The following is a 24,320-nucleotide window of genomic DNA, read 5'->3' as shown; positions in this document are numbered from 1 at the left end:
GATGACCAAACAGACTGAAATATTCATTCATGCAGATACTACTTAAATGTATTCTTGAAAACCCAGAAGACATAATGGAAGGGGCTGAGAGAGAAGGAAGGTCAGATAATTTGGGGGAAGGATTGGGACAGAGCTAAATAGGAATGAAAACTATAGAAGGGTCAGTCCAGGATAGTCCAAGTTAGTCTAGGAAAGGTAAACCCACATTCACACCATTTTTATCACCACCCTAATTTATTGGTGTAAAATGTTTCTTCTTGAACTTTGCTCCTCTGCTATCATGCCATACTTTAGAAAATTTTCACAAAATGAGAATAACTGAAAAAAGACCTTGTTTAATCTTTTTGTTGCAATCATTTATTAGTGCCACCAATTATTAAGGGAGCAAGTAGTGACCTCCCGGAAGAAGTCACCGTGCTGGTGAATAAGAGCACATTGATGGAGTGTTTATCCAGTGGCAGCCCCACACCAAAGAATTCCTGGCAAAAAGATGGACAGCCCTTTCCAGAAGATGGGCATCATAAATTACTATCTAATGGAAGAATTCTGCAGGTAAAAGTAAACAAATCTTATTTTAAAATAGCTGTTTCACTTTATATTTTATAAGAAATCTTTTTCGTCTTTAAAAGTAATTTTATTGGTTTTAAATATTATATTTATAAAAATAACTAATCATAAGAATACAAAATAAAATTCTTTATACTCCCTATCAGAGGGACCACGATTTTTTGGATCGTTTTTATTTAAATTTCAGTTAGTTAACACGCAGGGTAATATCAGTTTCAGGTGTACGATTTAGTGATTGAACACTTCCGTGCAACACCCAGTGCTCATCCTTAGTTCCCATCATCTATTTAATCCATGCCTCCACCCCCTCCCCTATGGTGACTATTGATTTGTTCTCTAGAGTTAAGAATCTGTTTCTTGGTTTGCCTCTCTCTGTGTTTTCCCTATGATCATTTGTTTTGTTTCTTCAATTCCACATATGAGTGAAATCATACGGTATTTGTCTTTCAGAGGTGACCACTATTAGCACTTCTGTGTGAATTCTGACAAAAAATTATCTGTACTTTTGACACATGCACACCCCTAAATTTACTACAACACAGTCTTTGTGATAAAAACCACATTATAAGCAACTTATTACAATCCTTTTTAGTGCATATTTCTGATGGTGAAATCCTAGGTGGTATAAGGTTCCCTGTAGATCAGCACTTCCCCTGTATTAGTAAAGAATTGGTAATAAATAATGGAAACCACATAAATATCCCAAATTGTTGTTCACTAATGGCCTTGTCTATATTTTTCTTTTCAAGTGTCCTGAAAGGAAGTTATTTATAGAGATAACACCTTTTGTTAGGATACAACTTAATAAATTGTTTCTGCCCCTGTAAATTCTATTTTCAGGCTCAAGAATCTAAACGTAACTATCAGTGAATCTAACACAGGACATATCTTGTATATTTCTTGTTTAAAAACAAAACAAACAAAAAACAGATTCACTGCCTGTAATAACCTTGAATTCTCAAAGTATCTTGTGACTGTATCCAAAATACTTAAATGTTTCTGTGTCTTGAGCCAAAGATACATACATGAATAGAAATCTCTGCCTAATAAAATAAATGTAAATACTATATTAGCTAACTGTTGCTGCATAAAACAAAGCACTACAAAACGATAACATAAAACAATAATCATTCATTTAGTTCACAAGTCTTCTAGTTGGCTGGGTAATTCTTCTGGTCTCAGCTAGGCTCACCTAAGTGTCTAGATGCTGTGCGTTGAGTAAGTGGCTCTGCTGATCTTGGCTGGGCTCTTGGATATATCCAGGGCCTCCGTTGCAATAACTGAGCTGATCCTTCCCCCAAGGGATCTCTTGCCCTCCAGCAGGCTAGTCCTGGCTCTCTCACGTGGTGAAAGCTGGATTCCAAGAGAGTGAGGGAAGGCACTAGACCTCGTCAGGCCTCGGTTTGAAACAGCACACTGTCACTTGCATCACACTGTTGGTCAAAACCATTAACAAGGCCAACATAAATTCTGCATCTTATTCCACCTCTTCATGGGAGGAGCTTCAGAGTCACATTGCCAGGGATATAACAGGGAAAGGAAAGAATAATTACAGACATTTTGGTAGTCAGCATATAACAAGTATGTTTAAAATTACCTTTATCTCAGGTGCCTAGGTGGCTCAGTTGTTTGAGCTTTCAACTTAGGCTCAGGTCATGATCATGCAGTTCATGGGCTCGAGCCCTGCGTCAGGCTCTGTGCTGACAGCTTGGAGCCTGGAGCCTGTTTTAGATTCCGTGTCTCCCTCTCTTTCTGCACCTCTGTCTCTCCCTCCCCCGCTCCCTCCCTCTCTCTCTCCCAAAAATAAATAAACATTAAGATTTTTTTTAATTTGCCTTTCTGATTAGAAATATTTATAAATAAATATTTGATTGACCTAATAAAAGCTGGTATCAGCACTATCATGTACAATATTTTCTTTTTCTTGTGCTCATCTGGTATTAACCGGGAAAGGTATCTGTTGTTTATTCTGAACCATGATTAATATGAAAAGTTGCTTTATTAAAAATTTCAGCTGGCATGTCTTCATTTTTTTCCTTAGATTCTGAACACTCAAATAACAGATATCGGCAGGTACGTGTGTATTGCCGAGAACAGAGCTGGAAGAGCCAAAAAATATTTTAACCTCAATGTTCATGGTAAGAGCTCAGTTCCAATAACATTTCTTAGTGTATGCTCAAAAAGGCAGGAAAACCGTGTTTTGGATTATGTAGACTTATTTTGTATTTTTAACTTGAACAATGTGTGGAGTCTGCATTTATTCAATCTGTCTGTCTTCCCATCACAACTAGTAGGATTATAAAGTACAAATCTTCTAGGAAGCCTGTTTTTATATTATTTCAGTCCCTCAGGAGAAAGTAGTTACTTTGAAAGTGAAAAAAGAACCAAAATTTGAAGTCCCCCAAATTATATGCTTTTATGAAGTTAGACCCAAATATAGCTCTTCTACTTATAAAAATTTACCCACTAATCCTAATCAGAACCAGTTTCTGTCCTCAAAGGTAGAATTCATGTTGACCTAGATCCTCCAGTACCTTTAGGTGTACTCCCTGGAGGAGAAGAAGTCATTTGGGGAGTTAAATAATTCCCCCAAACCATCAGTACACCTTTTGATCAAACTCTAACCTCTTGATATGCGCTAGACACTGAATGAATACTAACTTTTTGCTAAAAAGCTGTTGAGGTATTATTTAGGCAAGTTAGAAAAAAAGAAAGCAGTTGGATGTCAACTGCAAATGATTGATTCTCTTTTCATGACCCACATCTGTTTGGGGAATATTAAATTGGAAATGGTGAATAATCATTGTAAAAGATTCCGTTTGCATGTGAGCTGCACATACAAAATTCTAGCTCATGTTAGAAATAGCTGAAATTTGACATTTCATGAAAAACTTATCCCTCCAAAAGACTTGTTTAGCATCATGGATATTCTTTCTTTGTGTAATCTGTAGGGAGTATTGACGTCCAGCCTTGTTTGGTATTTGTGTAACAGACATTTGAAACATTTTTATTTTTATATTCCCAGTACCTAACACAATGAGTAACACACAGTAGGTGCTTAATAAATACCTTCAAGGTTTTTTTTAAAAATTAGTACATCTAAGCAAAACAGAAACAATGTGCTACGACTACTCAGTAATAATTAAATAAATATGAGCATTGTGAAAGCATACATTCTAATCTGTAAAGTACAGTAGAGTAAATGTTGAAAATAAAAATGTTGATTATTTTTTCTGATTCCCAAGGCAGAATTCACTTTTCTTCCTCCATGTGATCAAAAGTCCCAATTATACCAATTACACATATTGTCTTATGTTAGTTGTCTTTATACATCTGTATCTTCACCCCCGTCCTACAACCTTATTGTAGATGTTGTAGGCAAATAGTCATTTCTTACAGATCTTGGTCTCCCTGAACCTATCTATAGTTTTTGTAGCTGCTGAATAAATAGTTGGTGTTTTTTCATATCCATTGCCTCTTCTTTTTTTTTTAATCATTTTTTAATGTTTATTTATTTCTGAGAGAGAGACAGAGCACAAGCAGGGGAGGGGCAGAAAGAGAGGGGAGGACAGAATCCCAAGCAGGCTCCAGGCTCTGAGCTGTCATTGCAGAGGCCAGTGGGGCTCAAACTTAGCAACTGTGAGATCATGACCTGAGCCAACATCGGATGGTTAACAACCCCCAGTGCTTCTTCCTAACGCATAGCAAAAACACCTGAAGTGGGAATCTTGCTACCTTGAGAGGCCAAAGCCACTAGAGTTTACCCTTAAGGACTGGAGTTTGGGTGGGTGTTTCCTTGTTTACCAGTTAATGATACTTTGAACCCCAATTACAGTCAGGAACCCCCATACTTACAATTAGAAAATTCATTTTGGAGAAACATAATTTAAATTGTTTTCACTTAAAACCATACCATTTGCTATCTCCCACTACAACAACACTTGCTTCATTTGGATTCAGACCTTCCATCTGCTAGCCTTTGGGTTTTCAGCTCTCTGTCTTCCCTCTCCTTCACATCCAGCTTACCTTTCCATGGAACAGCATTTCAGTCACCTCTCTTAGTCTCTTTATTGCTCTTGCTCAGTAAAAGCTCAACTCTGCATCTAACAACACAACGTATTGTCCACTTGATACCTACTATGTGCTGTGCCAAGTTTTCACATATGCTATTTCACTTATTTATATTAATAATCCTAGGTGGTTGTTATCATTTTATACCTCTTTTACAGATGAAAAGGCTGAGGTTAAGTTACAGAACTGGCAAATATGGTGGTGGTCTCATTCTAGAAGTTTTAAACTTAGCTAGTTTGCTGTATTATCGCTCAGTAAATTCCACATCTGACCATACCTGCACCGAGGTGGCTAACCACGGCTGGAGGAACTCTTAGAGTCAGGAATATCAGTGCCTATAAATTGATAGGTATCATCTTGCACTGGTCTCTTCATACTGCCTGGGGCTCTTCTTCTTGGGTCTGCTCCCTACTGACTCTCTCACCTTTATCCCTCTCTTTAGATGACCCTTGGCTTAGTGGGCTTGGGCTGCCATAACAAAATGGCAGAAACTGTGTGACCTAAACAAGAGAAATTTATTTTCTCACTGTCTGGAGGCTGGAAAGTCCAAAATCAAGGTTACATCAGGGTTTGCTTTCTGGTAAAGGCTCTTGCTGGCTTGCTTTGGCCACTTTGTCCTCACAAGGCCTTTTCACTGAGCACACATGGCCAGAAAAGCAAGGAAACTCTCTGATGTCTCTTCCTATAAGGACAACAACCCTTAGTATCAGGACCCTACCTTTACAACCTCATTTAGCCTTAATTACAAGGGCACCATTTTTAAATAGAGCCACAGTGAGGATCAGGGCTTCATATAGGAATTAGGGGTAGAAGGGCAAGGAGGAGTGTGTAAACATTCAGTCCGTAAACAGCCCCCTCTTGTTTTCTCTCAGTAAATGCCCTTGGCTCCTGTTTTATAGAGAAAAGGGAAGGCATATCCCAGAAACCACCTTAAATTCCTACCATCAAATTGAGCATACTAGCACCATCTGTTATTGCTACTTCTTTCCCCATTACCACAGAAGATGGAAGCATCCCTACCTTCCAAAGGCCAAAGACTAGCTTGACTCTAGATTCCTGTCTACTGCCTCCTCCAAAATCTCTTATAATCTCCTCTCTTTCTCTTGAATATTGAAATTCTCCCTTTTTTTGGGCTTCTTCCCAATAGCACTTAAATTTACTTGTCTCTTCCTTTTTTAAACAACAACAAAATGTTCCCCTTGGACTTAAACTTTCCCTTCAGCTACCTCCCTCACTTTCTCCCCAGTTTCAAAACAACTGTATATATTTAATGTGTCCATTTCCTCACTCCCACTCGGTCATTCCACCACGGTATTCCAGATTTCACCTTCACAACACCAGTGGAACTGCTCGCTGAATTCATCAAATGATATCCTTATTATGTCCAAGAGGCACTTTCTAGGCTTTATCTTTCTTCTGTGCATTTGACATTCTCAGACACCACCCCTTATTTATACCTTGCCTTTTGGGTGTCATCTCTGACTCCTTCTCTTTCTCCTTAAATTTTATCCTCAAAACATCAAGTCCTAAAAACTCCACCTACAAGATGTCTGGGAATCCACTCACTTTTCTTGATCCTCTCTGACACCATTCCAGGCATAGCTGCCATCATCTGTCACACACTTTACAGTGGTCTCCTCGCTGGCCTTTCTGAATCCCTTCTAGCCTCATAATTAGCTCTCTCCACTGTGGCCAGATTGATATCTTAAATTAATTTTTTATTAAACCACTCTTCAACTTCCCATTCCTGAGGCTATGTTTCAGCATTCTTAATGAATGGGTCCCAGAGACTTTATAAGATCTTACCTTTAATTCTCTGTCCATCTCCCCTAACTTTGTTCTTGAAACTCTGGTCATGCTAGTCTTCTAGGTGCTGTGTTCTTTTCTCCACTTGGGCCTTTGTATATGCAGTGCCTTCTTTCTGAAAGCATACCCATTTTCTGTTTTCCACTTAACTTATTCCTGCTCATATTTCAGAATCTTCTTCACTGTCACTTCCTCCTCCTACTCCCTAAACTAGGGTAGTTCCCTGTTATTACCTAATCTTCTGATTGACACTCATCACACTTGTAATTACGAGGCAGTATACAACGGTGGCTAAGAATACGGGCTCTAGACCCAGACAGCAGTTGTTTAGGTCTGTTCCAGTGACTAGTTGTGAAGCCGTAGGCAAGATGCCAACTTTTCTGTCTCCTCATCTCTAATATGAGGATAAGAACTGTATTTAATACATAAGGTCGTATGGGAATTCACTAGCATATGTGAAGTGTATGTGTGATATTTGTGCAGTGTTTAGAATAGTGCCTGGCACGGCATACCCATTGGAAAAAATGTGAGCTGTTATTTTCAGTTCAATGTCTGTCTTTAATGTTAGACTATTAACTCTATGTGGGCATTATCTATTACATTTTCACACTGCATCAGCACTTGGCACAATGTCTGGAATACAGTAAATATTTAATAAATGTTTAATAAATGAATGAATGACCATTAAAAGTAATTCATGGGTGAAAAACAACCATGTGATAGTAAAAGAAATTTTGCCTTTTTGATGTTTTGCTTTTCTTATTGATGTTGTTTTAAGACCTTCATCTTAATATAATAGAACGTTCTATTAATTGCATACTTTTATTTATTAACCAATTCATTCGTGTATTCATTAATTTTTATGCCCATTTCTTGCTTCTGTTTACCTTTTCCTCTCATAGAAAACGATCCAAATGTGTATGATGTTATACCATCTTTGTATATGTATTCTTATAAAAACCTATTGTTCCATATGCATATGTTTTAATATGCACACATGGCATTGCATTATTAATCCTATTATTTTTTATTCCACATTTTCTTTGCACTGCTTTTGCTTTTGGAACTCTGGTTTGAACAATAAACCATAGCCTTGTTTATTTCTTAAGTTTTCTACTCATCTTGAAAGTCACTTATTTACATTGTCAAAATAACCTGTATAATTTGTTGATGGACAGATACCCTAAAATTAAAATTCTACTTTACTGTTGCTATAAGCAGTAGGAAAAAACCTTAAATAAAAATGCAATGTTAAATACAAGAATATTCAAATGTACTGAATACAAAGTGCTATTAGGTCTTTCTTTGTGCATTAATGAAACCATATTAGGAATTGCCTGCTTCCTTTTATACATAAAATGCACAATAATTCTGTCTTTGAAAATCCTAGTATTCTCTTTCAATTGGGAAGGACAAAACTGATAGAAATAAGTTTGGTGAAAGCATTAGGGAATTTGAAGAATGACAGCTAAGTAACAGTATCATTAACTCAGTGCTTTAGCAGACTACAGGGACCAGGCTTATATTAACACATTGGAATATGTATTGCGGATAATATCAGATTTCATTTTTAATATGTTTATTTTTACAGTTCCTCCAAGTGTCATCGGTCCTAACCCTGAAAATCTCACTGTTGTGGTGAACAATTTCATCGCTTTGACCTGTGAGGTCTCTGGTTTTCCACCTCCTGATCTCAGCTGGCTCAAGAATGAACAGCCTATCAAGCTAAATACAAATGCTCTTATTGTGCCTGGTAAGGAACTTACTACTCGTAAAAGGTGGGCAAACCCTTCTCCCTTTCTCAATGCAAATGGCATCAACTTAGTCTCTTTCCAAACTTTTGTCTTGTTCCTTTTTTTTTTTTAAATTTTTAATGTTTATTTATTTTTTGACAGAGAAGGAGAGAGAGTGCAAGCGGGGCAGGGGCAGAGAGAGAGGGAGACAGGGAATCCGAAGCAGGCTCCAGGCTCCATGCTGACAGCACGTGGGGCTTGAAGGCACAAACTGTGAGATCATGACCTGAGCTGAAGTCAGAGGCTTAGTTGACTGAACCACCCAGACGCCCCTATCTTATTCCTTTTATTTATTTACACTAAATGCCTCTCTTTACTCATTTGGGGCCATTAGGATAACATTGTACAGATTTGTGATTTTAGTGAGAACGTACAGTAACAAGATCGACTTTCAAGAAATTATGAAGGAACAAACTGCTTAGTGACTCCTTGCGGGTGACAGACTAATAAATAGCGATTTCATTGGATAAAATTAGTGGTTGTTTTTATTTTTATTTATTTATTTATTTTTATTTCATAAACCATTTACTAGAGCACTGGGTGTTATATGGAAACCAATTTGACAATAAACTATTTTAAAAAAATAAAATTGTGGTTGATTTTAACCCTAAAGCTCCTGGAGGATAGATAAATAGACCAACAGACAATCACTTCTATACTGTGGGAAATGTAACATATCTTGACTATAGTATAATTACTGTGTGCTCACTAGAACCTGCATCAAATAGTTCTATTCTCTGTATTTGGTTACTGGAGAGAAAAATTTTCTGAATTTCTTCCTTTATAAGGAGTAGAATAAATACTGAGATCAAAGGGAAGGATTGAAGACACCCGATTTAATTCAATTCTTTCCTTTCAAGTAGAAACATTTTGAATAGGAAATCTCACTGTTAGTAAAAGGATGTATTTTGTTGTTTATCTTATTGATAGGAATAATTATTAAAACAACCACTTGGGGCACCTGGGTGACTCAGTAGGTTATTTGTCCAACGCTTGATTTTTGCTCAGGTCATGATCTCATGGTTCATGGGTTCAAGCTCCACATGAGGCTCTGCACTGACCGTGTGGAGCCTACTTAAAATTCTCTCTCTGCCCCTCTCTAAAAAACTAATAAATAAACATTTATTTCTCTTTCCCTCTCTAAAAAATAAATAAATAAACATTTAAAACTAAATAAATAAAATTAAACAACCTCTACGCCCCTCTTCACTTTGCATTGTATTTGCCCACAGGTGGTCGAACCCTGCAAATTATTCGGGCCAAGGTATCTGACGGTGGAGAATACACTTGTATCGCTATCAACCAAGCTGGTGAAAGCAAGAAAAAAGTTTCCCTGACTGTCTATGGTTTGTCTTTACCCTCATAAAATTCTTTCATTTCTAAACTGGTATTAGATTTTCTCTCTCAGCATCTTAATGAAAACGAAAAACTCTTCTGCTCTTGTTTCCCTCCCTCAGTGCCCCCAAGCATTAAAGACCATGGCAGTGAATCTCTTTCTGTAGTTAACGTAAGAGAGGGGACCTCAGCGTCACTGGAGTGTGAGTCGAACGCCGTCCCCCCTCCAGTCATCACCTGGTATAAGAACGGGCAGATGATAACAGAGTCCACTCGCTTGGAGATTTTAGCAGATGGACAAATGCTGCAGATCAAGGAAGCTGAGGTGCATCTTTTATTCTTGTTCCTGTGTCATGACTCGGTGGTGGGATTGTGGAAGAAAGCATTGGTAGTTGCATATTCTCTTTGCTGCAGTGAAAAATAATTTTTATTTAAAAACAGCATCATCAGTGCTATTGACCTTATTTTTTTATTTACTTATTTTTATTTTATTTATTTATTTTTTTATTTTTTAATGTGGGATTGTAGAAGGTAACTAGAATTGGGGCACTAGAAGGGCACCTGAGTGGCATAGTCAGTTAAGCGTCCAACTCTTGATTTTGGCTCAGGTCATGATCTTGTGGTCCATGGGATGGAGCCCTGAGTCAGGCTTTGTGCTGACGGTGTAGACTCTGCTTGGGATTCTCTCTCTCTCTCTGTCTCTCTCTCTCTCTGTCTCTCTCTCTCTCTGTCTCTCTTTCTCTCTCTCTGCCCCTCCCCAACTCGTGGTGTCTCTCTCAAAATAAATAAAACTAAAAAACATAAAAACAGCACAGGGGCATTGGAGCATAAAGATGACTTACGATTTAATCTACACTCGCACAGTGTGATTGGTCATCTGTAACTTAATGGAGCACATACAATAGTATCTTTTTCTTTTAGGTATCTGACACAGGCCAGTATGTTTGTAGAGCTATAAATGTAGCAGGACGGGATGATAAAAATTTCCACCTCAATGTATATGGTGAGCATCTGCCTCTAATACAGTGCTTTTTCCCCCAGACGTGCAAATGCAAAAGTGTCCTGAGTTAGCTTAATGAGGACACAAGATGGTCTTCTGTCTTTTCACAGTGCCACCCAGTATTGAAGGGCCTGAAAATGAAGAGGTTGTTGAGACAATCAGCAATCCTGTGACCTTAACATGCGATGCCACCGGAATCCCGCCTCCCACCATAGTCTGGGTGAAGAACCACAAGCCCATCAGTAAGACAGCCGTGCATTTGTTACTTTTGTTCTCGTTTGCCCTTAATTCACTAGAATAAACAAACACATGTTAGCCACAGCTTGTGGCTGTGCTTGCTTCAGAAAGTCTAATTACTATAACTAATAATGATAACTAATAATGTTATTCATTACATAGAGATTTTTCTTATTTCTTTTTTCAAAGAAGTCTCCCATTTAAAATGAAAGTACAAAAGAAGAACATTTAAGTACTATTGTTGCCGCATAAAATGAGATATATTATGGTGGATTGCAGAGATCTTAAATATAAGAGCTTTTTATGTTTTGCTTTGTTTTCACCTCTAGAAAATTCTGACTCACTTGAAGTACATATTTTGTCTGGAGGTAACAAACTCCAAATCGCCCGGTCTCAACATTCAGATAGTGGGAACTATACATGCATTGCATCCAATATGGAAGGAAAAGCACAGAAAAATTACATTCTTTCAATTCAAGGTATGTGGGATATGGGTGACGTCTGCCTGGCTAAGTCAATAGAGCATGTGACTCTTGATCTCAGGATTGTGAGGTTCAGCCACACGTTGGGCATAGAGCTTACTTAAAAATTAAAAAAAAACAGTTTGTGGGGTACACTCTGATTTACGTCAATTTCTTTATTATATTCTATAAGACAAAATAATACTACATCTAAAGAGATCATTTGTAATTGATTCAAAATACCTTTTTTGCATTTTTTTGGATATTTTATTCTTTCCAGTTTTTGGGGGGTATAAGCACTGTGTAAGCACAGCTTAATGATGTGACTATAAAGTACTGTTACATACACAAAAAATATTGTCAATTTTCTGTCCTACATTTATCAGTGAGTTGTATTTTCATGAAATGGTCATAACTGGAAAAAAGAATAATAGAAATGTGATAATCTCTATAACTTTTTCATGTTTACTGAAATGACTACTTTCCAGAGGTATATGTTTTTTTTAATATTTTTTATGTTCTTTTATTTATTTTTGAGAGACAGGGAGAGACAGTGGGAATAGGGGAGGGTCAGAGAGAAAGGGAGACACAGAATGTGAAGCAGGCTCCAGGTGCTGAGCTAGCTGTCAGCACAGAGTCCGACGCAGGGCCCGAACCCACGAACCGTGAGATCATGACCTGAGCTGCAGCCGGAAGCTTAACCGACTGAACCACCCAGGCGCCCCTTCAATAGTATATATTTTATCAAATTACTTATTTATCTTAATCTGGTATAACTTATTTTGAGCTAAGCCCATAGATCTGTTTTTATCTATATAAATAAGACTCATGAAGAGATTGTACTGTGTTCTAACTACAAGTCAGGGATTGGGTAAATTTCAAGTAAGCATGAATCTTATACTATTTTGGGGTGAGCATAGGAGCATTAATTCATTTGAGGCTTAATCAACTTTAACACCTACTGTGTTTCAGCCTAACACTGACCACTGGATGGATGGAGAACTTGCATACTTTTGATTTTCAGTAAACCTCAGATTATTACTTTTGGCCTAATGTTTAAATTGAAATGGAAATCTGACTTGAAACTAAGTTGAATGCTAGCCTTTTCTAATTTTATTACAGTTACTATGAAAGAATTTCTCATAAATTATAAAAGTAATTGTGAATATTTATTATCTACATAGTTTGCGCTTGGCTAAAGCTAACTTCAAAAATATTTTTTTAGTTTTATTGAGATATAATTGACATATGACACTGTTTAAGTTGCACAGTTTAATTATTTGATAAATGTATATATTGCAAAATAAGATTAAGATCCATCACCTAAAAATTAAAACTAAGAAAAATTGATACAAACTTATGAGTATCGATAGTTTCTCTGATTAGGGATACTTTGAGATTTCAGAAGCAAAAAGAGAAAAATAACTGTTTATAGATTTAGGGTCAGGAATTATGTTTAATTTTGTTTAAGGCATTAATAACAATAAGTGGTAATCATGGGGAATGTGGTATGACCAAACATTTCACCAGATTCTTAACATATGTAATCATGTCTCAGGACTACAAATACGTGAATAGGGCCTAGTCCAATGATTGTCCTATATTAGATGCTCATTAGAGGAGTCTCATTAAAACTCATTGATTTGACTAATTTAGTAACTCTAAATTCTGCAGACTTGGTACAATTATTATCCTCTTCTGGATGCCTAAACTGAGATTTAGAGAGGTTATGCAGGGATGTGCTGTTAAATATTTAACAACGGACTCTGCAGACAAAAATGCTCTGATTTGTAGCCAGTCATTTCCCAGCTTCTATGGTGTAACATTCCCACTGTGGCCCATTTCAAGCTCCCCTATGACATCACTGAACATGGAGTAGGGAAGGTGTGTAAAGTTGGCTCCTGCAAGCTGGTGTGAGCTATCTCCATGTACCACTGTCATTATTTAGAAGAGGAATTCAGATGTGTTCCTGCCTGATACCGTTGTCAGTACTTTCATTACACATTATTTCTCAATCCAGTCATTAGCATGAAAAGCAAAGCTGACTAGAAAGAGCATAGAAATAATTGGATCTTGAAACCTACAACAATTCTATCCATTGTTCAGAATAATAATATTTAAATTGCATTATGAGGAGAGAAATAACCAACTTAGATATTCTTCTCAGACATGGGTGCCAAGATTTTATAAAACACACTCCTGAACTGTTCTAATTCTGAACTGTATTGAGGATTTATTCTAAAAGTGATGCACTTGGCCAAGAAAAGTGCCCATGAGGTAAATATGTCACTGGCTAAATAGTGACTAAATAATTGTATCAACTTACAAATATAACAGGATTATTAAACTGTTTTTTTTTAACCATTCCTCACTTAGAAGTAATTTATGGGGCCCCTGGGTAGCTCAGTAGGTTAAGCATCCAACTCTTTATCTCAGCTCAGATCTTGATCTCAGGGTCGTGAATTCAAACCCCATGTTGGGCTCTGCACTGGATGTGAAGCTAACTTAAAACTTTTTTAAAAAATAAAAATTAAAAATATAAAAACAAGTTAAAGTAATTTATGAGGATAACAATAGTTAGGTCTTTAACCACAACCTAGAAAAAATTTGGAATAAAAATGGTATTTTGTTCTATGATTCTATTGTATTTGTTGGAATTTGTAATTTTGTGCCTTATTAATGAGAATCTTCATCATTTTCCCAAAGTCCCTCCAAGTATTGCTGGTGCTGAAATTGCAAGTGAAGTCAGTGTTCTTCTCGGGGAAAATGTGGAGCTGACCTGCATGGCAAGTGGTATTCCCACCCCACTTATTCAGTGGCTTAGAGATGGAAAGTCCATAAATAGCAGTGAAACAGAAAGAATCCGGTATGTTTTAAAAGAAGCTTTACATCATAAGCTGTAAAATCTTCTACAATGCTTTATTCTTCAAATTTCACATGAATAATACAAAATTCAGTGTTATGGGAACTTGGCAATCATCGTACTCAGAAAGAGAAAAGATAAAATTTTGAAGAGTTGTACACAGAAATACTCCTTGGAGAATTGTTCAAAAATGTGTGTGTGTGTGTGTGTGTGTGTGTGTGTGTGTGTGTGTGTTTCCCTTATGCATTAACATCAATGAGTGCTTGGCCCTTTTTTTCAAAAAGAGATAATATAATCATAACCTAGTTCATTTCTTGTAGTGGTTTGTCCAAATCCCATTTTCTGCTGGTCCTTGTTACCCATGCAACAAACTACATAGAGAAGAGATGAGATAGTAATAGGGTAAGGGCTTCCTGCTCCCACTTCCTGGTCCTGCTACTTTCAAAAGCAAATACCTTTAGAAGAACAGTCTAGAATTCTAATCTCTACTAGATTACTTCATCACAAAGCCCCATTGTATTTGAAGAATCATATGCACAAATAAATAAGCATTAATTAAATGTATTGTACACTTTATCATTTTAAACCAATATTTTAGATTTAGGGTTTGGACTGTTTTCTAGTCAATGAATTGAATGTACTTAAAGAATGATAAGTAAATGTTATTTCTTTGAAGTCATTTTATATTAAAATTTTGATATTTGTTACCTTTAGGAGATTGAGTAAATTGCCAAATAATATTTTAGAGATATATTTTAAGTTTTATTTCTTTTTCTAAAATTTTTAAAATGTTTTTTATTTATTTTTGAGAGACAGAGACAGTATGAGCAGGGGAGGGTCAGAGAGAGTGGGAGACACAGAATCTGAAGCAGGCTCCAGGCTCTGAGCTAGCTTGTTAGCACAGAGCCCAATGTGGGGGTCGAACCCATGAACCATGAGATCATGACCTGAGCCAAAGCCAGAAGCCGGACACTTAACCAACTGAGCCACCCAGGCACCCCAGTTTTATTTCTTTAGTATGGGCATCTCTCACTAGTTAAGTGGGGCACCTGGGCGGCTCAGTTGGTTAAGTGGCCAATTTCATCTCAGGTCATGATCTCATAGTTCGTGGGTTCAAGTCCCGTGTCAGGCTCTGTGCTGACAGCTCAGAGCCTGGAGCCTGCTTCTGATTCTGTGTTTCTTTCTCTCTCTGACCGTCCCCTGCTAACGCTCTGTGTCTTTCTCTCTCAAAAATAAATAAACGTTAAAAAAATTTCTTAATACTTAAGCATTTAATTATTTTTACTACATCAGCTGATATCAACCAAATTGCAAGCTAAGCACCAGATAGGTGATAGGACCTAAAAATCTTATATGATAATATTTGTACCTAAGAATTTATGATCAGTCACTCATCTCTTACAATAAGATCCCACATGCACTTGTTCTTATACCTAACTTACTGATTATTTGTTCACAGCTCTACAAACTAGTATAGGTTTGTAAGTGGAACAATTTGCCAATCAAATAAAGTAATTTTTCAAGGTCAACTTACCACTTCCTTTTGCTTATGGAAACTTGCTTTCTTGTTTATTCATATGATTAAACTCATGGAATTTTAAAATTCATATTTTGAAAATGAAAACTACAGTAGATTTAGATAACATTGTAATTTTCAGCAATCATATTTAATAACATGATAGGGTAGAAATGGAATATTTACTTTTGACATTGGAAGATTCTAATAAAATCACTATTGTAGGAATAACTGTAGAAAGCCATTTTAATCTTTTTATAAAACACAGGACTTTATTTGATAATTAACAGTGTGTGAAGGGAATAAATAATGGAATAATCTTAACTTATATGTATTTGATAATATAATACTATAGTTATTTACTATTATGTAATTCAAAGAAAAACTCTAGCAGTTTGTAGAAAAAATTTTTACAAAATATACCTATACAAAACAATTGTCAGAGTTTAAATAAGCTATTTTATTCTGCTCCTTGTCATTAAAAAATTACTAAGTCATATATAGTTAGTTTTTGAAACATTTTTTAGTTTTTCATTATAACATTCTTCAAACTTCATATCAGAATGTTTTATAATTTTTGTTTAATCCAAGCCTTATGTATATAACCAAGGGAAAAGTATATTAACTTTGAGAAATACATGTCTTTGATTGGGATAGAGAAGTTCCCAGTCTGATTTCATTCACTTCCAGTTTTTCTCATAAGGATGTTGTAGGACATGAATTTTAATTGGTTCTATAGAATTGCAGTTGGTTGCCTGAAATGTCCATCAGTTTTACTAGCTCTGACTTTAACAGACCTCCATATACTTAGTGAAAAAGATAGGAACCATTATGTAAGATGAGGATGCATTTTATGGTGGTATTTCTTTAACGAACTCAACAACCCAGAGTGAGTTTTCAAGCTGTTAGCTTCGCATGAATCATCTCAGTGCCTTTATCATGGCGTTTTCTGTAGGGTGACTGCGGATGGCAACACATTGAACATCGACGGAGCTCTCCCTTCCGATGTGGGGAAATACACATGCGTCGCTACTAATCCTGCTGGAGAAGAAGACCGGATTTTTAACTTGAATGTCTATGGTAAATGTGAAATTTCGCTCTCTTTTGACTATCCCACCATAGGAATCTATTAGTAGAAATGAAGGTGTAGCTATAGGTGTCTGGAGCCTTTAGTTTTAAAATCTGATGTCACTGCTGTTTTCCTTTTGGGATAAGAAGCAGCAGTATGGGCAATTGTAATTGAAATGATTTGAACTAGTAACACACCCCACCCATTCTCTCTCTCTTTCATTTTCTGCGGGGACATAGTTCCACCAGCAATTAGGGGTAATAAAGAAGAAGCAGAGAAACTAATGGCTTTGGTGGATACTTCAATAAATATTGAATGTAGAGCCACAGGGACGCCTCCACCACAGATCAACTGGCTAAAGAATGGACTTCCTCTGCCTCTCTCCTCCCATATCCGGTTGCTCTCGGGAGGGCAGGTTATCAGGTCAGCTTTGGTTATGTGTGATTAGCGGTGTTTAAGAAATGCTTTTTCCTAAGTTTTCTCTATTGTTTTTTTCTTTCACTATCTTTTTAGGAGAGGATAACAACTATAAAATTGAAATGGTGTTTTATTCTTATTTAAATGCTCACGGTTTAGCAAATTTGTATAAAACAGGGCTTGCGTAGACAGATGTATCTGTCGCATATGTATTTCCAAGAACTACTATTTTCGCTAAAACTTTCTTTGGCAAAATAATAGGAAGATGCCCACTACAATCATGTGACTTTCATGTTAGCATCATTCTTTGATGTGTATTTGAGAAATATTCACTCTTTAATTATGTTATATTTTTAATGGTGTACCGTCAGTGCCCAATCAACTTTGGGGAACAAATTGCATGTGAGGCATCTCTATTGTGACAGATAGTTGTAACTTTCCTAACTAAGATTTCCCAAAGTAACTCATAATCTGTGCATACATCAGAAATATTTTCTTCGTATATGTTGAATGAGGTTAAATTATGAAATATTGGGTCAAATTGTTTTTCAGGATTGTGCGAGCTCAGGTGTCTGATGTTGCCACGTACACTTGTGTGGCCTCCAGCAGAGCCGGGGTGGATAATAAGCATTATAGTCTTCACGTTTTAGGTATGTCACAGAGGTGCCCCTGGTACTTTACTGCATGTCCAATATTAGGCTACGGCTTATATTTAGATATTGACATATTTTACCAAGAACTGGTAAAATAAGATTTTCTCCTGAGGGTCCATATATATTGGAATATGCTGTATGTCAAAATACTCTTCTAACCTGGAATTTTGCATTAAGTCAAATCTAAATTTTCAAAAGTAACATTTCAATTTGAACACAAGGACGTCTTTTCATACAAAGAGAAAGTTCAGAATGTTTTCTAATAATATCAGTGGCACATTTGGAGTATTTAAAAAGTGAATGAATGTGTGCATATGTATGTCTTTGTGTGTATATGTGTGTAGGTGGAGAGAGAACTTAAAACATTCCATTTCTGAAATATTGAAGTTTACAGGTCCAAATTTCTAAATCCCCAAGGACATCTCAGAACAGTTAAGTAACTATTAACTACAGCCTATGAATGACTTTTGATGGATTATATAATAAACTTACTCTAGAAATTCATATTATTTTACTTATTCCACATGTAGCAGTTGAAAGTATACTTCTGAAATTATAATATGCATAATAAATTAAAGAGACAAACTTAAAAACTTCAAAAATGTACAAAACTTAAAACAGTTTAATTTTGTATGTTCTACAAGAAAACAATCCTGAGGTTTCATTGCTAATATTTTGGAAGATTACTGTTTACCCTGTCTGATGCCTGTTTTTATAGTAAAGTTAATTAGTAATTATATGCTATTTTAATTTCTATATTTTAATAGATCATAGAAAAAGCATAGAACTAACTGAACCATTAAAAAAATTTTTTTTATCTAATTGGTCTCAAATTATAATAGATGTGTCAATTTACCTGTTTTCTATATAGTGCCACCAAATCTGGACAATGCTATGGGAACAGAGGAGATCACAGTTGTCAAGGGCAGTTCTGCCTCCATGACATGCTTTACAGATGGAACGCCAACTCCCAGGATGTCTTGGCTGAAAGACGGCCAGCCTCTGGGTCTTAACACCCGGCTGACAGTAAGCACTCAAGGAATGGTTCTTCAGCTTGTCAAAGCAGAGACTGAAGATTCAGGAAGGTACATCTGCACTGCCTCAAATGAAGCTGGAGAAGTCAGCAAACACTTTAACCTCAAAGTCCTGGGTAGGTAAACATCCATTGATTGGGAAACAAGTGACAATAAAGATTTAGTAAATAAGTGTAATTCTTAGAATCACTTACTAAGGGGACAAAATTTATAAAAACTTCATTGCATTTTGTAATTGTTTTGTAATTTACCTAGGTTTGCTCTTTTTTTTTTAATTTTTAATGTTTATTTTTAAGAGAGAGAAACAGAGTGTGAGCGGGCGAGGGCAGAGAGAAAGGGGGAGGCACAGAATTCGAAGCAGCCTCCAGGCTCTAAGCTGTCAGCGCAGTCCGAGGACGTGGGGCTCAAACTCAGGAACCACAAGATCATGACCTGAACCAAAGTTGGAAGCTTAACCTACTGAGTCACCCAGGCACCCCTACCTAGGTTTACTCTTATCTGAAGCATGTTAAATTTAAATTATTTTGTTTCCCCTCTGTTTAAAAGATGAAAACTCCTACTTGTAAAACATTATTCATTAACAAAGTCATACAACCAATTGCAAGATTTTAAAGTTTTTTCAAGAACAAAAATCTCTTGATAAATTGCAATTTGATGGAAAAGCATAGTATGTATACCATTTTATGTTCTTTCACACAGTCTTACCAAATGTTTGAATTATAGATTTACAGTTATCATAATCATTTCAAAGAGTCTACTTCTATTTACTCTTGTGTGTGTTAAATATTCGGAATGAGTATTACAATGTTCTACACACACAAACAATTACTATAAAGAGAAAACACCTCTTTTACTTGAAATCAAAAATTTTGACTTTGGAAGAGAAATGAAGACGAATGAGATTAACTTTTTTTTTTTATTTTTTTTTGTTTTGTATTTTTTAAATAGTTTATTGTCAAATTGGTTTCCATACAACACCCAATGCTCTTTTTTTGGAGTTTTGTTTTTTCACTATGATATACAGAAAGCCTCAGGCTCCTCACCAAACAAAATGTACCTCACAACAAACAGTAAGAACAATCTCGGCAAGAGGCTAGCCTATGTTTACAGGATGCCCTGTAATCTTTCTCATTGTACCTATACCAACTTAGTCATTTGGGTAATGTTAAAATTTGCTTCACCCTTAAGCTCTGTGATGGGCAGTACCCATCTTTCTTACTGCTCTATTCCTAGGATTTATCATGGCATTTGAGGCATGAGACTTATTTGTTGGACTGGATGGAATGGAATTAGGGACTTGCTAAGCTGCATTAAAGGGGGTTTTAACTGCAGAGGGAGGCAGAACACTAAACAAAAAAGAGGAGACTGGGGTGTAGACAGGTGTTCCATAGAATGAAGCATGGTGGTGGAGGTGCTACCCCAGGGTATTAAGAGACAAAAGACACATGAAAGTGTGCATCTGTAAGAAGGGGTGAAGTAACAAATTCTGGTACACCAATTCACAGAGTATCAGGAATAACAAGAGATGACATAAATGTGATCTTGTACTTTGCACATTATATCCCAGGCATGTTTCTAGTCATCATGCCACAAATCATTGCTGAACACCTACCACGTGTGTGGCATATGGCCTGGTCTAACACGTGGCAGTGGGGTGAGAGAGAAAGCGTGCTCCTCCAGGAAATTAAGAACCGAGCTGCAGAATCACAGCCCCAAGCATTTCTCAATGTAGAAAACTAAGGAAAATAACCAGGATATTGTTCACATAGTGTACAAAGAACAACCTTCCTAGCTGCAGGGTTTATAAGGATCATATTTTCTTAAAGCAGATTTGAAAACTGGCTCAGCAGAAAGATGAGAAGTTTCAGCATTTCAACATCTGTTGAAGGCTAATTCCATTAAGAACCCGAAAAACTCTTTACTTAGATCAGCACTGTACTCCAACTCTGAAAGTCAGCATCCTAACCTGGGGAACTGCTATTCTTAGCTTAATGCTTTCCACATGAGGGGAGGTGTCATGATGTATTAGTGGTTCTAAAAGTCCAGTGTAACAAGAATCTTGAAAACAAGGGAAAACACTCATACAAAGTAAAGCTAAGGAGTTTCGACAGGGTCCAGGCTGTGAAGGGATTTGTTGAACACATTGAGAATTTGGTTTTTATCCTAGAACAATGGGAAACCATTAAAAGTTCTAGTAAGTGGAATGCCATGAGTAGAGTTGCAATTTGATAAGACCACTTATCGAGTGCAAAGTGGAGAGCTACTCGGAGCAGGACAAGAGTAGCTTCTTGTATTATTAGGAGTTGTGTTTGGCTGTGAATAGCAGGGGCTAAGTATGGCAGCTTGAACAAGTAACTTGTTTTTCTTGCTGAGTGAGATGTCTGGAGGTAGGCAGTAGTTGGTTAACCAGTTCAGATATTTACAGTGCTCTTGACCTTTACATCATGGCTGCTCAGTGATCATGGATTGTCTGCTCACCCCCAGCATCAGTAGATGCAACAACAGAGCAGGAAAAATAGGCAGGGTGAACAGTTGTTCCTCTAGAGATTTTCTTAGAAGTCCCACAAAACCGCTTCCACACGTACCTCCTTGCTCAGAACTGTCACATACTACTCCATCCACTATCTACTACAGAGGCCAGGAAATGTAGTTTTTAGCACCCTGACAGCCCCAACAAAACTGGGATCTGATAATGTGAAAGAAACAAGTAGATAATGTTGGGTGGGCTCCTAGATCCAGGAAAGAGGTGATGTTAGCCCAAGTAAATAGTATTGTAACTCAGATTAGTAATGGAGATGAGAGGGAAAATGTATTTAGAAATGATTTCAGGTACAAGTAGTAGGACTTTCTTGAGGATTTGGACATAGGAGAATGATGAAGAAGAAGATATCAAGAATGACTCCTAGTTTTTGGCTTATGTGACCAAATGATAGATCCATTACATAAATGCAGGCAATGATGGAAAAGGACCAGGTTTTGAGGAATAGGATAACAGGTTCAGTCTGAATACATGTTGAAATTGACGTAGTATCCAAACATTTGGACACCAAACATGTTTATCTGATAATTAGATTTATGGTCTCGAGCTCAAAAGAGATCTAAGCTAAAAGCATAAGTTCTGGAGTCATCAAAATATATATACCTCCTATTCTATCCAAAGTATAAGACATATGAACAGGTCCCAGAATAAAATTGTTCAGAATCACTTATCATCTGTAAGAGCTGATGCCTGGGTTTGAATCACATGGGAGCATATTGTTTCTATTATGCTGCTGTTGTTTTAAATCTAGTAACTATAAGCTTTTGAGGCTAAAGGCTAAGCCTGACTAATCTTTGTATCCACAGTGACTGGCACATGGTAAATAACCAGTAAGTGAAAGGAATAAAGAATACACTGTAGTCAAATGGAAAATCAGATAAGTGCTTTTAGATACAAACAATATGCTTTGGAAGTTAAAAAGAGATAGAAATTTTATTGTTGGTGTTGAGAGAATCAAGAAAGGATGTATGGTTCTTGCAAATAAATTTAATGACCTGAATGTTACCTCGATAGCACTTGAACATGTTCAGTTAGGGGATGGGGCTATCAGAGGATGTTCCAGTAGAAGGAATAATATTAGTAAAGTCACAGAGCAAGAAAACACTGGACTTGCTGAGGGAAATAAGTAGTTAATTTGAAGCCTAGGTTACATGTAAGTATATTAAAAGTACACAGTGTTATGAAGATAAATAAAGGCCTTATTGCTGAAGCTTTGGAAGCCATGAAAAGGAGTTTTTATTTAATTCAGTAAGCAACATGGAGACACTGAAATATTTTAAGCAAGAAATCTTGGATCACTCTAAAATGCAGTTAAGAAAACGGATTTTGATAGCAATACATAAGATGGAGGAAAGCAAAACGTGGGTCAGTGGTTAAGAAACTCTGACTTCTTAGTTACAGTCTGAAAAGGAAATCCAGAAAGGAAAATGAGGATCATAGGCAGAATTTTTTTGTTTTTAGTAAGTAGGTCTTAATAATAATACTAATGGCTGGGGTGGTGGGGAGTGGGGAGGGCACTTTACTGAGCACTGGATATTGTATTTAAGTGATGAATCACTAGATTCTACTCCTGAAAACAATATTACACTCTATGTTAACTAAAATTTAATAAAATTTTGAAGGAAATAAACACCAAGAGCTGTAAGAGACACTTAATAACATTTAAAAAATAAAACCTTTAATTATAAAATAAAACATATTCAGAAACAGAAGAGAACTGTGTAGTTTATAGATTATCTCATCGAATGTTCCCCATGTTCCTATTAGTTAAATAATAGTGCTATCCTTATTTTAGAGGTTTGCCCAAATGTACTAACCTAATAATTGTTGTAGCCCGGATTCCAAACGCAAGCTCTTTGACTCCAGATGTTCTGCTATGAACCTCTGTTCTAAACTCTGTGCCTGATTTAAAAAAAAAAAAAAATTAAAAAAAAAACTGTAATCCTTGGAGCTGTCCAACAACTATTTTGGCTCCTTTGTGAAATAGTAAGCTGGAAATGTTCATAGAAAACTTGAATGATCATTGTATGGAAAGACTGTTTTAAAGGGATTCCTAAACTTGAGAATACTTGGACTAAGAACATTAATGTTTCTTCCAAGTGTTTAGATTCTTTAACGTCCTCTTGAGAAAGGTAATTTAGAAATATAAATAACAAAAAAGGAAATTATTTCTGCCCAGACATAACAAATGTGTTTTATGCAGAAATCATCTCCAAATGTAACTATTTTTTTTCTTCTGCTTAGTCATCGTTTCCTCTTAAAGTTCTGCACAGAAAAGATGATGGCAGAATTCCACAACATTTGCCTGTTGCGTTAAACAATTAGATATTTAGGAGGTACAAAACAGACTGCTATGTTTAAGTCTGTCTCCTTAAACAATGGCACAAGATGGATTTAGTTTTTATTGTTTTCAAACTTTTGCAGTTAGGTAAGACTGCTCTCATTATCTGAATCCCAAATGCTGAGCTCTAATGACCTTTCCATTTACTTCATGATCTGTGATAGGCATGATCCATTCTTCTTAAAATAGTGCCAGTGATGATGGGTAATAACATGTAGGCATTATTTTGGTATTTTTGTTTCAGCCAATTTATATTATTATGTGAACATAAATTTGAGTTGAATTTTCTTTTAAAGTTTTTCAAACAACAAGTTTATTTTGTTGTTTTTAATTCCCTTTAAATAGAACCACCTCATATCAATGGATCTGAAGAGCCTGTAGAGATATCAGTGATTGCTAATAATCCACTTGAACTTAACTGCTTTGCTTCTGGAATCCCAACTCCTAAAATTACCTGGATGAAGGACGGAAGGCCCCTCCCACAGACAGATCAGATACAAACTCTCGGAGGTGGAGAGGTCCTTAGAATATCTAGTGCCCAGGTAAGTGTCAGAGTCAAAAAGTTATCTTATTCTGGGTTAAACTTCTCACTTGCACATGAAGAAATTATGTTTTTGA

The 24,320-nt window shown here is 36.4% G+C and overlaps 1 protein-coding gene across 1 annotated transcript in view; it reads left to right on the top strand.

The window, feature by feature from the left end:
• Positions 1-24,320, top strand: part of HMCN1 (hemicentin 1) — a 436,837-nt gene that overhangs the window by 334,930 nt on the left and 77,587 nt on the right. The window contains exons 56-69 of the mRNA XM_029935183.1: positions 365-552; positions 2,609-2,705; positions 8,036-8,197; positions 9,470-9,583; positions 9,695-9,897; positions 10,494-10,575; positions 10,683-10,814; positions 11,139-11,288; positions 13,977-14,136; positions 16,605-16,729; positions 16,958-17,141; positions 17,688-17,785; positions 18,660-18,938; positions 24,048-24,244. Coding sequence (XP_029791043.1) covers positions 365-552; positions 2,609-2,705; positions 8,036-8,197; positions 9,470-9,583; positions 9,695-9,897; positions 10,494-10,575; positions 10,683-10,814; positions 11,139-11,288; positions 13,977-14,136; positions 16,605-16,729; positions 16,958-17,141; positions 17,688-17,785; positions 18,660-18,938; positions 24,048-24,244 — 2,171 coding nt within the window. The remainder of the gene's footprint in view (positions 1-364; positions 553-2,608; positions 2,706-8,035; positions 8,198-9,469; positions 9,584-9,694; positions 9,898-10,493; positions 10,576-10,682; positions 10,815-11,138; positions 11,289-13,976; positions 14,137-16,604; positions 16,730-16,957; positions 17,142-17,687; positions 17,786-18,659; positions 18,939-24,047; positions 24,245-24,320) is intronic.

This window comes from Suricata suricatta, chromosome 3 (genome assembly GCF_006229205.1).
Source record: "Suricata suricatta isolate VVHF042 chromosome 3, meerkat_22Aug2017_6uvM2_HiC, whole genome shotgun sequence".
NCBI classification, from domain to species: Eukaryota; Metazoa; Chordata; class Mammalia; order Carnivora; family Herpestidae; genus Suricata; species Suricata suricatta.
The sequence above is the reverse complement of the archived record's forward strand: the minus strand, read 5'-3'. Positions and strand labels throughout refer to the sequence as shown.